Raw genomic sequence first — 12,156 nt, forward strand, 5'->3', positions numbered from 1 at the left:
GCTGAACCTTAATCGCCTCCCGAGACTGAACTGAAAAGTTCCAACATTCGCGCGACTGAGCGTTCTTCTCCCGGCATGCAACGGCGCACAGCGCCACTTAACTACAGCGCCATTTACCAACAGCGAGCACATTATAACTATATACATACATTTGAATTTCAGTGATAACTAGCGAAGCCAAGATTTCTGAAACAAAGCGTTGACGAAAATGCGAGACTTTTGCGATGACGTATTTTTAAAATAGGATATGACATTAAATGACAGATCCTATAAGTTTTTGCTCTACATAAATCTAGATTTGATACTCTATCCATGTGTTTGATACGAAAGATTTGTTACACGAACGTTGCATTCCGTGAATTGTGGTATGCGCAATTTCTTACACCGTTCGCTCGCGGTACGGATCGTCATCCAATTTCTGTGTATTGCTAATATAGGTTGCAGAGGTAATCGTACAGGAACATGTGTGAAAAAGATTTAATCCCATCTCTGATAATAAGAAACGCAATCTTTCGATATGATTTTACAGAGATTACCAGCTTAAATCCCGAAAATGCAACGACTGAGAGATTAACTCTGCTGAATTTGAATGGGCCTATTATTCCACAAGATACAGTAGCAGACATGCAACACGTCCGTGTAAAACGAGAATTTCGTGACTTTGACTCTTTCGATTCGATTGATCACGGTCAGGATAACTTATCTCGAGATGGATATAAATCCAATGTAAAAAATAATTCCGCTGACGCCCACGCGAAATCCATTGACGATAGTCCTCATCCAAGTTCTGCTGTCACACGGATGAGAAAGAAACGATTTAATTACGAAATGCTGTTCCCAAGATCTTACCTGAAGAACGAGAACGAAACTTTGGTCTCGAACGCTGCCTCAGGGTATCAAGATGATAAACAAAATAAGCAAAAGAGTTCAGCAGTCGTTGGAATCCCCTCACGAATTTTAGATGCCAATAATCTGCACCGAAAGCTTACGATTAGAAGAAGACACGCTTCCTATAGAAATTCTGGGACTCATAGGGAAGCGAAGAAAAAGTATCACGCGAAACCGCACAAACATAAACATCGTAAGAAGCCCAATCGCAAGAAGCCCCATTCGAAATCGGAAGAAACTGAGTCCGACGAATCTGTAGACAAACAGAGTGAGACTCGGGCTTTGATGCCTTCGTTGCCAAAGTTGAATACGATTTCGAAACTTCGCAGCTCTTCTATCGTAGACGGACTCCAAGTCGAGGGGCATGTGGAAAAAAGGGACTCTGGATACCCCAAATCGGAGATCGATATGAAAAAGAGAGAAGTATCGGAAAATGCTCGTTTCAAACGGCATGAGCGTTTGGAAAACGATCATAAAATGACGTCGTCGAATCACGTGGATTGCAAACGTTACTTGAAAAAAAACGAAGATTTGAGGTATTACGACGACGTACGCGAGCCCCCTAGACCATTTTGCGAAAATCGTATCCATCGGAAATCTGCACCTGTATCTAAACTGCGCAGGGGAAAAGCGACGAGATCTGTAGAACAAATAAAGGATTTGATGGAGAAATTAATTGACAAGGTTGATGAACTAGGAAAGTACGTCGACACCGATGGCGAGAGTAACGAGGCTAAAAATAACGCAAAGAAATCTTCTCAAGACAATTTATCGAATACAACGAGCAGCTTCGATGCAGATGCGGGAAATATTACCAGAGAAACGAGCCGTGAGTCAACTAATTGCATCGGTAAAACTGCCAAATCAGACGTCACAAAAGTTGGGCAAGAAAAATCGGGCAACAGGATACTGAGTCGCAGACAAGCTTCTAAAAAAAATAGGAGCAAACGAAACCATCGTAAGAAATGGGATAAATGGACGGATTGGAGTAGCTGTAGCGTGACGTGCGGAAAGGGTCGACAAATACGATGGAGACATTGCGTTCACGATTGTACCATGGCTGAGACGGAAATGGAGGAAAAACAATGCCAACTACCCGCCTGTAGTCCAGGGAAATTCTTAGGGATCTTTTAGAAAACATTTAATTGTTGTCCATATTAAATATGTTCGCGTGCGACGTGTATAAAGTCATAATTCACGCAGCCGTATACGCATATAAGTAAAAGAACATAGCTACTTTTAAACACCCATTGAAAAGTAGAACTCGGCCTCAAGACTGCTTTTACACTCGTTATAGCGAGTTACGTTCAATATCGATTTACACCTGCATAGGTGCACGTGCAACGTACAGTCATACGATGGTATAAAATATAGCGAAATCATGACGCGTGAAATCGTAGGAGTCTCCGTGAAAATAAACGCTCACGAATGTGACGAACTTGGTATGGATTTTCCGCCAGTAAATAACCATATATTATTGAGTGAAAGGCTTTTAGGGGAGTTCAACTAACAATAAGTTCGCAAGCGGTGTGTAGTTACTGATAACCCGACACGGTGAGTTAATAAGGTTTTTTCCATACCAAACATCATGGTGTCGGGTTGATCGATCGTTTTAAAAATTCCAAGTCCTCGCGGGGGGTCGAAAGTCGAAACTGTCGATTGCAACCAGCAGAGGGCAAAAAGAGGAAGGATTCAGGCTCGCTGCGCTCCGGTGATAGTTCTTGAATCATTCGCGATAGAGGTTCGTAAGCAGGTTCGAAAGCAATAAATGAGACTGACTGTTAAAGTTTTAAGTATAGGTGTATATGTGCCGCGATGTGCGAATGACAAGTTGGCAGTTAGCAGTAATCGGTGTGAAAAAGAAGATAATTAGCGTTTAATTTGATATTATCACGTGTCACGTTCAAGTGGATTATGTACTACTATTGAAAATGCAGCACGAGCGTCTCAGCTTTTTGCCGCAGTTCAATGTTGTGGTTTGAATGAATAGAATTTTGGGAAATTGAGAGGCGAAAAAAACTGCAGACTGAGTGATTCTAAGATAATAAGATTAATGCCGGAACAATCTTGATGATGCGGTGGTGGTAAAACAATCAAGATAGTCTGTCGATTATCAAAATGCGCGAAACAAAGTTTCAAACTAATCGACTACAATTCCTCATCAACATACATTCCTCTACATTCTTACAAGAAATGTAGAACTAGGAACGAGCGTGCACCGTTTCTCTTGCTAAACGTAACGTCGCCCCCGTTACGGTTTGGCGAATAATTTTGTCATCTACAAATATAAACATAACCTTGCAATCCACGGGATGGGTAACTGCCTATGCAAAGATGCTCCGGAAGAGTCTGAAGCCTATAACAATCAAAATCATGCCCCAATCGGAAATACCGTCCTCCCGGCTGCCAATGAGTCTGCTGCAGTTGGAGATGCTGCTTCACCTACATTCAGATTCCCAGCCTCTGCTATTGTCGACAGATTGGTTCTGGAAACACTCGAGGTGATCGGTTCGCTGGTTGACAAGTGAGTATTCGTTTTTCCGCAGCTCTCATTTATAATTATATGGGTCGTCATATCGATGATTGAAAAGCCAACATGTTCAAACGCTTGTATTCCACAGTGAGCAAGAGCCTCCACCAGCAATGCTCAAGCTCCATGCTATTGCGGATAAGGAAGATGGCTGGATTCAAGTCGTTAGTAGTATGGTGAACGTCATACCAATGAGTGATCCCCTGGGTCCCTCTGTCATTACATTGCTGTTAGATGACTGCCCTCTGCCCTCAAAGGTGCGTAACTAACCCTTAGAAGTGAGATCGTTTTTGATCATCATTTCAAATCCATTTATTGTTCTGTATCCGTCCATCTTCTCTGACTCCTATCACAATGAGATAAACGTCATCTAGTTACCGTGAGTCACTGGACATTTGCAAATGTTGCCGGTAGATGTTTGCTTAATCTCAACCTTCTGAGAACTGATATGATACACGTCAACACCTCCTTAAGATAACTCAATTAAAGATAGGAGCATCTTGGATGTCAAGCAAGGTTTATCGAGAAAACTGTATTGAAATACGATTACAGTTTCATAGTTTTAACCACAGAGCGATCATCTAAATATTTTCATTCTGACAAGTCTGTTTCACACCCAATTTGCAAGTTCGGTATCTCTCCTAGAGGTCAACCCACATAGCTATGGAAATTTGTTAAACATTTTATCAAAACTGCTCGATAACTGCCGGGTTACCTAAAAAGAAGAAAATCACCCTTTTTCCTGAATTAAACCATTAGTAATTACGTCATCCTACAACTCCGTGGTCAAGAACTATTTACATCCAACCACAGATTGTAGTTCAGATATTCATTTTACTTATGTATAATATCCTGTTAGTCATGGTTCCTATCTCCTTTTTTCATGCCTTAGCATCACTTCAAAATACCGCCTACCAACAATTTTCATTCCCTATAGACGTGAATATATTTCCTCCTAAATAATTAATTTACAATCATGCACAGGATTCTGTACTAAGACTTTCGCACATGTTTCAACTCTCGCAAAAGGGTCGAAACAAAGTGCAAATAAGTGCAACCCAGCAACGTAATATTTGCGTGGTGCTTGGCTGCATAGCGGAAAAGTTGGCTGGACCAAGTAGTATAGCAATATTATCAGATGCCACTTTGGGATATCTTGTTTCGAACTTAGTAAGTGATTTTCATTTCCCAAGACCACTGAACTCCAATCTACAGATGAATTTATTTTTCAAAGTCTAAATTTGCTTTCCAGAAAAAAGATGTCGATCCATACGTAGTGCTTTTCTCATTAATCGGGTTGGAAAAATTTGCCCAAACCAGTAAGAACGAAATATTTTTGATTCTATTAAAGATAACACTGGAAAAAAAATAAGCAGACAATTTTCAGCAGTATAAGATAATAACGTATGGTCAATTATTACTCCAAAACCTTTCACAGGTGAAAATAAGATAACAATAAAAAAAAGGCTGCTATCAGAGAAAGGAAATCCATTGTTGGAACTTGAAAAATGGGTAGATTCATCCCACTATGTACAACGACAGGTGGGCTTCTGTGCTCGGTGGTGCTTAGATAATTTATGTGAGTGTAATTAAATTTCTGAAAATCTATCGTCCAAGTCCATTGCTTCTGAAATAATAACATCATTTCTCATGTCACACAATGCAGTTTTAATGGAGGACAGAAAGTACTCTCATGACACGGTTGACACAACTGGCATTAACGTAATGTTGAACACAAAGGATGTGAGCGAGTACCTGAAAATTTCTCCAAACGGTTTGGAGGTACGACACTCACAAATATTATGCATGAATTACTCCAAATATCATTGAGAAAAAATGATAAATCATTCTATGTTGGCTTCCAGGCACGCTGTGACGCATACTCGTTTGAGAGCGTACGCTGCACCTATCAAGTTGACTCTGGTATTTGGTATTACGAGATCCTCATCATTACACCTGGAGTCATGCAAATTGGATGGGCAACGAAGGACAGTACCTTCCTTAACCATGTGAGTAGTTTTAGTTTCCCGTTTTATCTAGATTAGATGTAGAACTAGATTCGATGAAAGGATTCATCATTTCACAATGCTGCTTATGTTTTACAGGAAGGCTATGGCATCGGTGACGATGAATTTTCATTAGCCTATGACGGCTGTCGAAGATTAATCTGGCATAATGCCAGGAGCGAGGCGCAACATGACAGACCATGTTGGAAGGCTGGTGATATTTTGGGCTGTCTACTAGATTTGATAAAAATGGAAATTATTTTCTCAATAAATGGAGTCCCCTTGAAACCTTGTACTCAAGTATTCAAAACAGCGAGGTAAGTACCACCTGGTGTTACATATTTTCTCACTTAACACGAAGTAATTATCCCAAACTGCTGACTTTCAGGTCTGGATTCTTCGCCGCAGCTAGTTTTATGTCATTCCAACAGTGTTTATTCAACTTTGGCAATGTCCCTTTCAAATATCCACCGACTGACCGAAAGTATCAAAGGTTTAATGAACACGCAAACCTTAACGCCGAAGACAAAGTAGTCCTGCCTCGACACATATATTTGGATCAGCTAAGAAAGCTGAGCGTCCGAGAAGATTCGTGTACCCTATGCTTTGATCAAAAAGCCACCGTCAGGCTGCTACCGTGTGATCACAGGTGACCCTTCCCCACCTACTTGTCTGTATTAATTTATTTCTCACCATCTCCTTTTCAATGACCGATGTTCAATATATTTTTACAGAGGATTCTGCCAAACGTGTTCGAAGCAATTAATCGAGTGCCCAATGTGTAGAGCGATGATAAAAGAGGTCGTCCCGGACAACACATGACACCTGTAATAAAGTCTAGCATTTATTCATGAATTTACCAATTAAAACTTCCGTTATTTTTCTTGTCTAGTATGAGACGCAGAGAGAAGACCGCAAGATAATCATTCGTTGAAAAGTTGTTGTATAAGTTGTTATACAAACACACAGTTGTATTATATCTATCATTGATTCATTTGGTCGTGACAGTATTTTCACAGGGGAGAAGGATCAATAGTTGAAAAATTTTAACACGAGTGTGCGAAGTCGATTGCATTGGGTGTCATCGGTACCACCACCGTCCCAGCTTGCCTTGCCCTCGGCCGAGAAAGTATTCCCGGATGTACTCAAAGATGATAAATTTTCTCTACTTCTGGTGTTGACTCTCGACAGTTCCTAACTACGTATAGGTAAATATAAATTACATCTCCGGCCGGGGGTTGATTTTTAGCATGTGATAGGATTCAAATTTCATGTCCTTCTCTTCTAATTTAATCGCGTGAAATAATCATTCGCATGGTAACACTAAAAACACGACGCTCGATCATTCGGTCCATCGTATTTTGGGAACAACAAATGTATTTTCCCAACATTATCGTCTCAAATTACATTTTTAAGCACGTCGACAGGTAGAGATGGAGCAAGAGATACAAAATACAGTGGAGTATATTTAACGATTAATATAATTATATATAGATTATACGCGTACATGTTATATTCTTCGGAGGATATAAAAAAGAAAATTTAACGTTTCATTGCTCCGTTATAATTGTTATTTCCCCCGCTACGAATAATCCCACTCTCCAAAATCGAATGACGAATTGCAATCGCTCGACAACGCTGAATCGAAATAAAATAAACGAAGAAATAAAAACGAGGAAAAATAAAAAAAAAATAAATAAATAACATAAAAGCGTTGACTGATGATTGGTAATAAAAGAATCAAAGTCCGCGTCATCCGTAGAACGAGGTATTTGATTTGAGCGTGCAGCAAGATTCGCGCGGGCGCAATATATATCGAGTTATTCGATAGGTCGTACTCGTGTCTCGAGTTAGCCAATTGCGTGCGTCGATGCGGAGTAGTTTGTTACAACATGGCGGGTGAGTGGGTGCCTTTCGACGGGCCGAGGTTCTCCGAAAACATGAACGATATCTCTATAACCCGTGGTGTTTGTGGGTTTCAGATATATCCTATCTCCAGAATGAAGACCTGGCAGACACGGACGACAGTGAGTAGACAATATTTGGCAATAATTCGTATTTAAGTTAGGCGGTTAAGTTCGACGGGTCCGTCCGCAGGCATGCCAGTGTGGTGTGCTCTACGCTGTGTGCTGTGCTCTGGTGGTGTGGTGGTGTTGGACCCCGAGTGCATGGCGTGGCCGCTTAAATAAAGAATGCGCTGTTTTCACGGTTATTTGAGGTTAAGATCACCAGAACTTTTTCGCTATCGTTCTGCCCCGGGTGTCTTAACCGTATCCGACGAATGTCATCCGTGTCGCGTGTGTTCTCTCGTGTGTCACGATCTCATTTTCACACGCGCAAGTGAAATCCTCGCTCCTTGGGGGTGTTGGACGGGGGGTTTGAGGGGGGCGGAGGCTGACCAAGGGGGAGAAGAGAGAAGGAGCGAGAGAGACGGAGAAAAAAAAGAGGGAGAAAGGGTCCTCGCAGAGAATCGGTAGCGTTTTATCAAGCAGGTAGCGCTACAGGCGTCTGCCGACTACTCTGCCTCCTCCGGCTCTTCTTGTCCCCCCCGTACACTCGTCGTCTCGTTGAAATGTCTGAATGGCTGATCGTAGCGAGTCTCGCGGAACTCGCGCGGTTATCGCCAATGATAAGAATTACTCAGCTTTTTGCGAATCTACGTTTTACTCCGAGTTATTCCGACCCCCTCTCCCCCTCCCCTCCCCTCTCCATGGACCCCGGGGGCGGTTGAAAATAATAATCTCAAATTATTCCGCGCTTCAGCTTTACCCGATAGTCTTGAACTCGTTCGATATTTTTTTTTTTCGTTGCTTTCGATTCGTATTTTCAGTTATTCTTCCCGAAACCCCGAAAATACCAAAAACCTGGAAAACCCCGCAGGGTTGTTAAACCGTTCGCTTCGGAACCTGGGGAGGGAAGAAAGATCGTCAAAAAATTTCGTCGCCGCTTTCTCGTTGCTCGCAATTTTTTCCATGCAAATAATTTGCGCTTGGTAATTGGTTTTTTTTTTTTTTTCTTTCCCCGCGTATACCGGGCCGGGGGGGGGGGGGGGTGAAATAAAATAAACTGAAATGAGAACGAAGAAAAGAAAAAAAAAACAGGAGCGGATCGTTTGTCGCCGAATTGTTTTATCTCGCGAAACGGTAACAAAGGGGGGTATACTACCTACAGCGTCGTGAACAATCGGTGCTTGCGCCGGAGAATAGCTAATGAGTAATGGGTACCGGAAGGTGAACAAACAAACGGTGAAAACGAAAGAAGAAAGTGACACGCGTTCACCCCCGAACCACCCCCGGTTCGATGCCGCCATCTGGTGTTCGAAATTATCGAACAAAGGTGTTCGGGGGGACCAATTAAATTTTTACCGCAAATTTCGGCGTCGGCACGCGTTCCCGCGTCCGTCGCCGTCGTCGTCCGACACTCCGACCTACATACGTTTCTCCGTTCGGTTCCTCAACGTTCGAACATCGGACGCCCGAGCGTCCCGACGTCTTTCTTCCCTTCTTCCTTATCTTTCGCTCTTATATTAGCAGCTAAAGCCGCCGCTGCCGCCGCCGCCACACTTCTCCAATCTCTTCGTTCCGCGGTACCCACTATGAATCGGCATTTTCCAAAATAGAAAATCACGGAACAACCGTCGGGGCACGTGATGTGCTCCGAGAGGAACGTCGAACGTCGCGCGGGTAACGGGTTCATCGTCACCGTTGACTTTTTATTTATTTTTTTTTTTGTTTTTTTTCTTCTTTTTCTTTTTTCTCTTTATTTCTCTATTTTCTTCGCTCCTCCACGCCTCGGTCCGCTCTCCTCGCGTTCTCTCCCGATCCCAATTAAAAAATTCTGCGAGCAAATTTCGCCTAAAAACTAGGCGCGCAATTTTCACACCCCCCGAGCAACCCCCGAGCCGCGGGTTTCAATTTTGCTGTAGTTTTATTCGGGTTTCGAAAGAAAGGAAAGATTTTCTTTTTTCTAGTTCAGATAGAGGCTATGTATCGACTTCGATAACAAGCGGCACCACGCTCCCAGCTTACATAAGTCCTTGAGTCGCGTATCCGTGTGTAGGTATATACGGCTCGTACGTATATACGCGTATATACGTATGTGGAAACGTTTGTTATTTGTATCTCTACGTGAAAAACACGTGCGCGAGGGTCTACGATATATTTAGGAAAGGTTTAGCCCAAGGAGCGCGAAAAAACCTCAACTACCATATGCCTCGGCACCGCCATATCCATTTCTATACATATAATACATGTACGCGGTTATTCGTCTACTACACGAAGAATGAGAAGAGGAAACTCGCGCCGTCTATCCGCAATTCGATTTATATGCAATAAATATTATAGCGTATATAGAAATTCGGTATATCGAAGTATCTAATTCCCGCCGCCACCGCCGCGGTACAGTTCGTCGAAATTTTATAAAAATCGATTAGATATTAACGTTAGTCACCTCGTAAAATTACCTTTATTTTCTTCTCTGATAATTTATTCACCTATACATTCAATTTGTTGGTTTTTTTTTTTTTTTTTTTTCGATATTTTCCGTGCGGCGCGTACAACGTTTCGGTATAGGTATGTGTACGTATACGTATACGTATACGTACCTACACACACACACACACGAGTCGCGTAACGGCCATTATAATGCTGACGTCTGCACGGCAGCGAATACCTACTATATACTCCGGGAATTCCTCGTTTCCGTTGATTATACGCGTGTATTTTAAAGATCGTGTGTATGTACGTATGTATGTATGTATACACTGCACACGTGTACATACGTGTGTAGTGTACGCGTATGCAAACGATGCAACGTAACGTGTGGTAAGTAATTTTTATTTGTTGTTGTTGTTGTTGTTGTTTTTGTTGTTTTTGTTGTTTTTGCTTTCTTCTCCTTATTTTATTTCGTTCGACGCGCGTCGCGCGGCCGTTGCGTACGCGCGGGGCACCGAAATCGCTTCATACGCAACTGCGTACACAGGGAGCCCCACGGCTCTCCGGCATGCAGGGCTATAATATGCCGCATGGTATACACGATGTATAAAGCGGCCTGGTACACGGGCGCGTTCTTTATCTGACATTCCGGAGGTCGGTTATCAAGTTGGCTTACTTGTTAACAAGCGCCACGAACGGACGGTTCAAGCCAAGGATTCTAAAGACTACCCGACGTACCGCCTGTACGTATATATATACATATACACACACATTAAATACATTCATATGTATATATATGTAATATACATACGCGCAATGTACTCGTATGTATACACCGTGTATGTGTATATATATATATATATTTATATGTACGACCGCGTCTACCGAATGCAGGTCGCAGGGTTAACAGTCGCCATGCTGCTGCTGCTGCTGCTGCTTCTGCTGCTGTTGATGTTTTCTGCTGCACTTTCCGACCATCACTTATATACATATATATATATTCTTCTCGTCAATAAATAGATTCCATTTACTCACCTATGTATTGATATATACGTAGCACGATTCATTCCGAACTTGTGTATTAGGTATATATATGTATTATATATATGTATGTACGTATGATCGGACGCGAAAGAATCGTCTCGCTTTTTTACAGCTCACGTATCATACCGTAAGTCTCGCAGAGCCGATTGTATGCGATTATCTGTAATATACGCGTAATTATAGATTTTTTATTTTATTATTTTATTTATTTACCTATTTATTTATTTATTTTTTTTTTTTCATCAAGAATCGCACCAATCGAATTACTCGGTAATTAAAATCTACGATCAAATAATTGACAAAATTTGCGATCGTCTCCGTGCGATGGAATTTTTTTGTTTTTTTTCACCTCGTCTCTTCGAACCTCCTCCGTTGAAGATCGCGTTACGCACGTTACATTTTAACACCAGGTGTGACATCCAACGGACGAAAATTATGATCACCTCACGCGCATCTATAGATATTGAAAATTTCAGCGATTGCAATTTCGCGACGTAATAATAACAATATATATAGGGTTCGTACACCCCGCGGTGTTACAGAATTTGACCGTTTTCATTTTATCTCATCTACAGATAATTCGCAGAATCGAGATATGCAGTGCAGTGAACAGGACTATCATCGCGGACGTCAGATAGGTTACGAAGAAGGGAGTAACGCGGTGCAGGAGAATCAACAGCCCTTCAGAAACTCCCGCCACAGATCCTCGGACACCGACCACGGCCGTCTGAAAAAACGACAAGTTATGATAGAACGCTCCTCGGTCGTCACGGCCGGTAAGTCCGTAATTTTTCATTTTTTCCTATTCGAAAATTTTCCTCTCAATCGTCGCTGAAAAACTGTAAAAAAAAAAATAAAAAAGTCCACGCCGCACATCGATTCACGGTTGTACGGCGTATAAGTAATTTGTATCGAAGAGCCGCAGATTCGGACTCCGAAATCCGAATTGATGTATCTGTAATTATTATCAAAATCGATCCACGAACCGCGGATTGATCGATGTACGAAATATCGGTTTTTATCTTAGGGTGGTCGGAATTTTTCTCGATCACGGTACACAGATTCGTCTGTTAATTTGTTCTTTTTTTTTTTTCTTTCCTCACGGTTTACACCGTATACATTCGTTTTGTTCTCTATTCGTAATTTCACTAATCAGCAAAGATTAATTTCTACGAATATATGTATATACTATAACCGATCCCGTAAATTTTTTTTAAAACTCGCGGAAAATATCGCGAATTTTAGACCGCAACTT

The 12,156-nt window shown here is 41.8% G+C and overlaps 3 protein-coding genes across 4 annotated transcripts in view; all 3 read left to right on the forward strand.

Moving 5' to 3' along the window:
• Positions 1-217: 217 nt before the first annotated feature.
• On the forward strand, positions 218-2,437 carry LOC125501996. The gene has a single exon (XM_048659349.1). The coding sequence runs from the start codon at positions 463-465 to the stop codon at positions 2,020-2,022; it is 1,560 nt and encodes a 519-aa protein (XP_048515306.1). The 5' UTR covers positions 218-462; the 3' UTR covers positions 2,023-2,437.
• Positions 2,438-2,633: 196 nt separating this feature from the next.
• LOC105684987 (RING finger and SPRY domain-containing protein 1-like) lies at positions 2,634-6,977 on the forward strand. The gene is made up of 10 exons (XM_012398753.3): positions 2,634-3,412; positions 3,510-3,675; positions 4,403-4,588; positions 4,671-4,737; positions 4,857-4,997; positions 5,085-5,200; positions 5,284-5,427; positions 5,524-5,741; positions 5,813-6,073; positions 6,159-6,977. The coding sequence occupies exons 1-10, from the start codon at positions 3,201-3,203 to the stop codon at positions 6,244-6,246; spliced, it is 1,599 nt and encodes a 532-aa protein (XP_012254176.1). The 5' UTR covers positions 2,634-3,200; the 3' UTR covers positions 6,247-6,977.
• The window catches only part of LOC105684986 (serine/threonine-protein phosphatase 4 regulatory subunit 1-like), a 97,627-nt gene continuing 91,964 nt past the window's right edge, over positions 6,494-12,156 (forward strand). Inside the window, exons 1-3 of one of the 2 annotated variants that reach the window (XM_012398748.3) lie at positions 6,494-6,632; positions 7,407-7,451; positions 11,477-11,677. In XM_012398748.3, the coding sequence (XP_012254171.2) occupies positions 11,497-11,677 (181 nt within the window). In that variant the 5' untranslated portion in view covers positions 6,494-6,632; positions 7,407-7,451; positions 11,477-11,496. Of the gene's footprint in view, positions 6,633-7,301; positions 7,324-7,406; positions 7,452-11,476; positions 11,678-12,156 lie in introns of those variants that run through there. The other variant, XM_048659336.1, reaches the window with a different exon arrangement.

The sequence above is a fragment of the Athalia rosae genome, chromosome 8 (genome assembly GCF_917208135.1).
Source record: "Athalia rosae chromosome 8, iyAthRosa1.1, whole genome shotgun sequence".
Lineage (NCBI taxonomy): Eukaryota > Metazoa > Arthropoda > Insecta > Hymenoptera > Athaliidae > Athalia > Athalia rosae.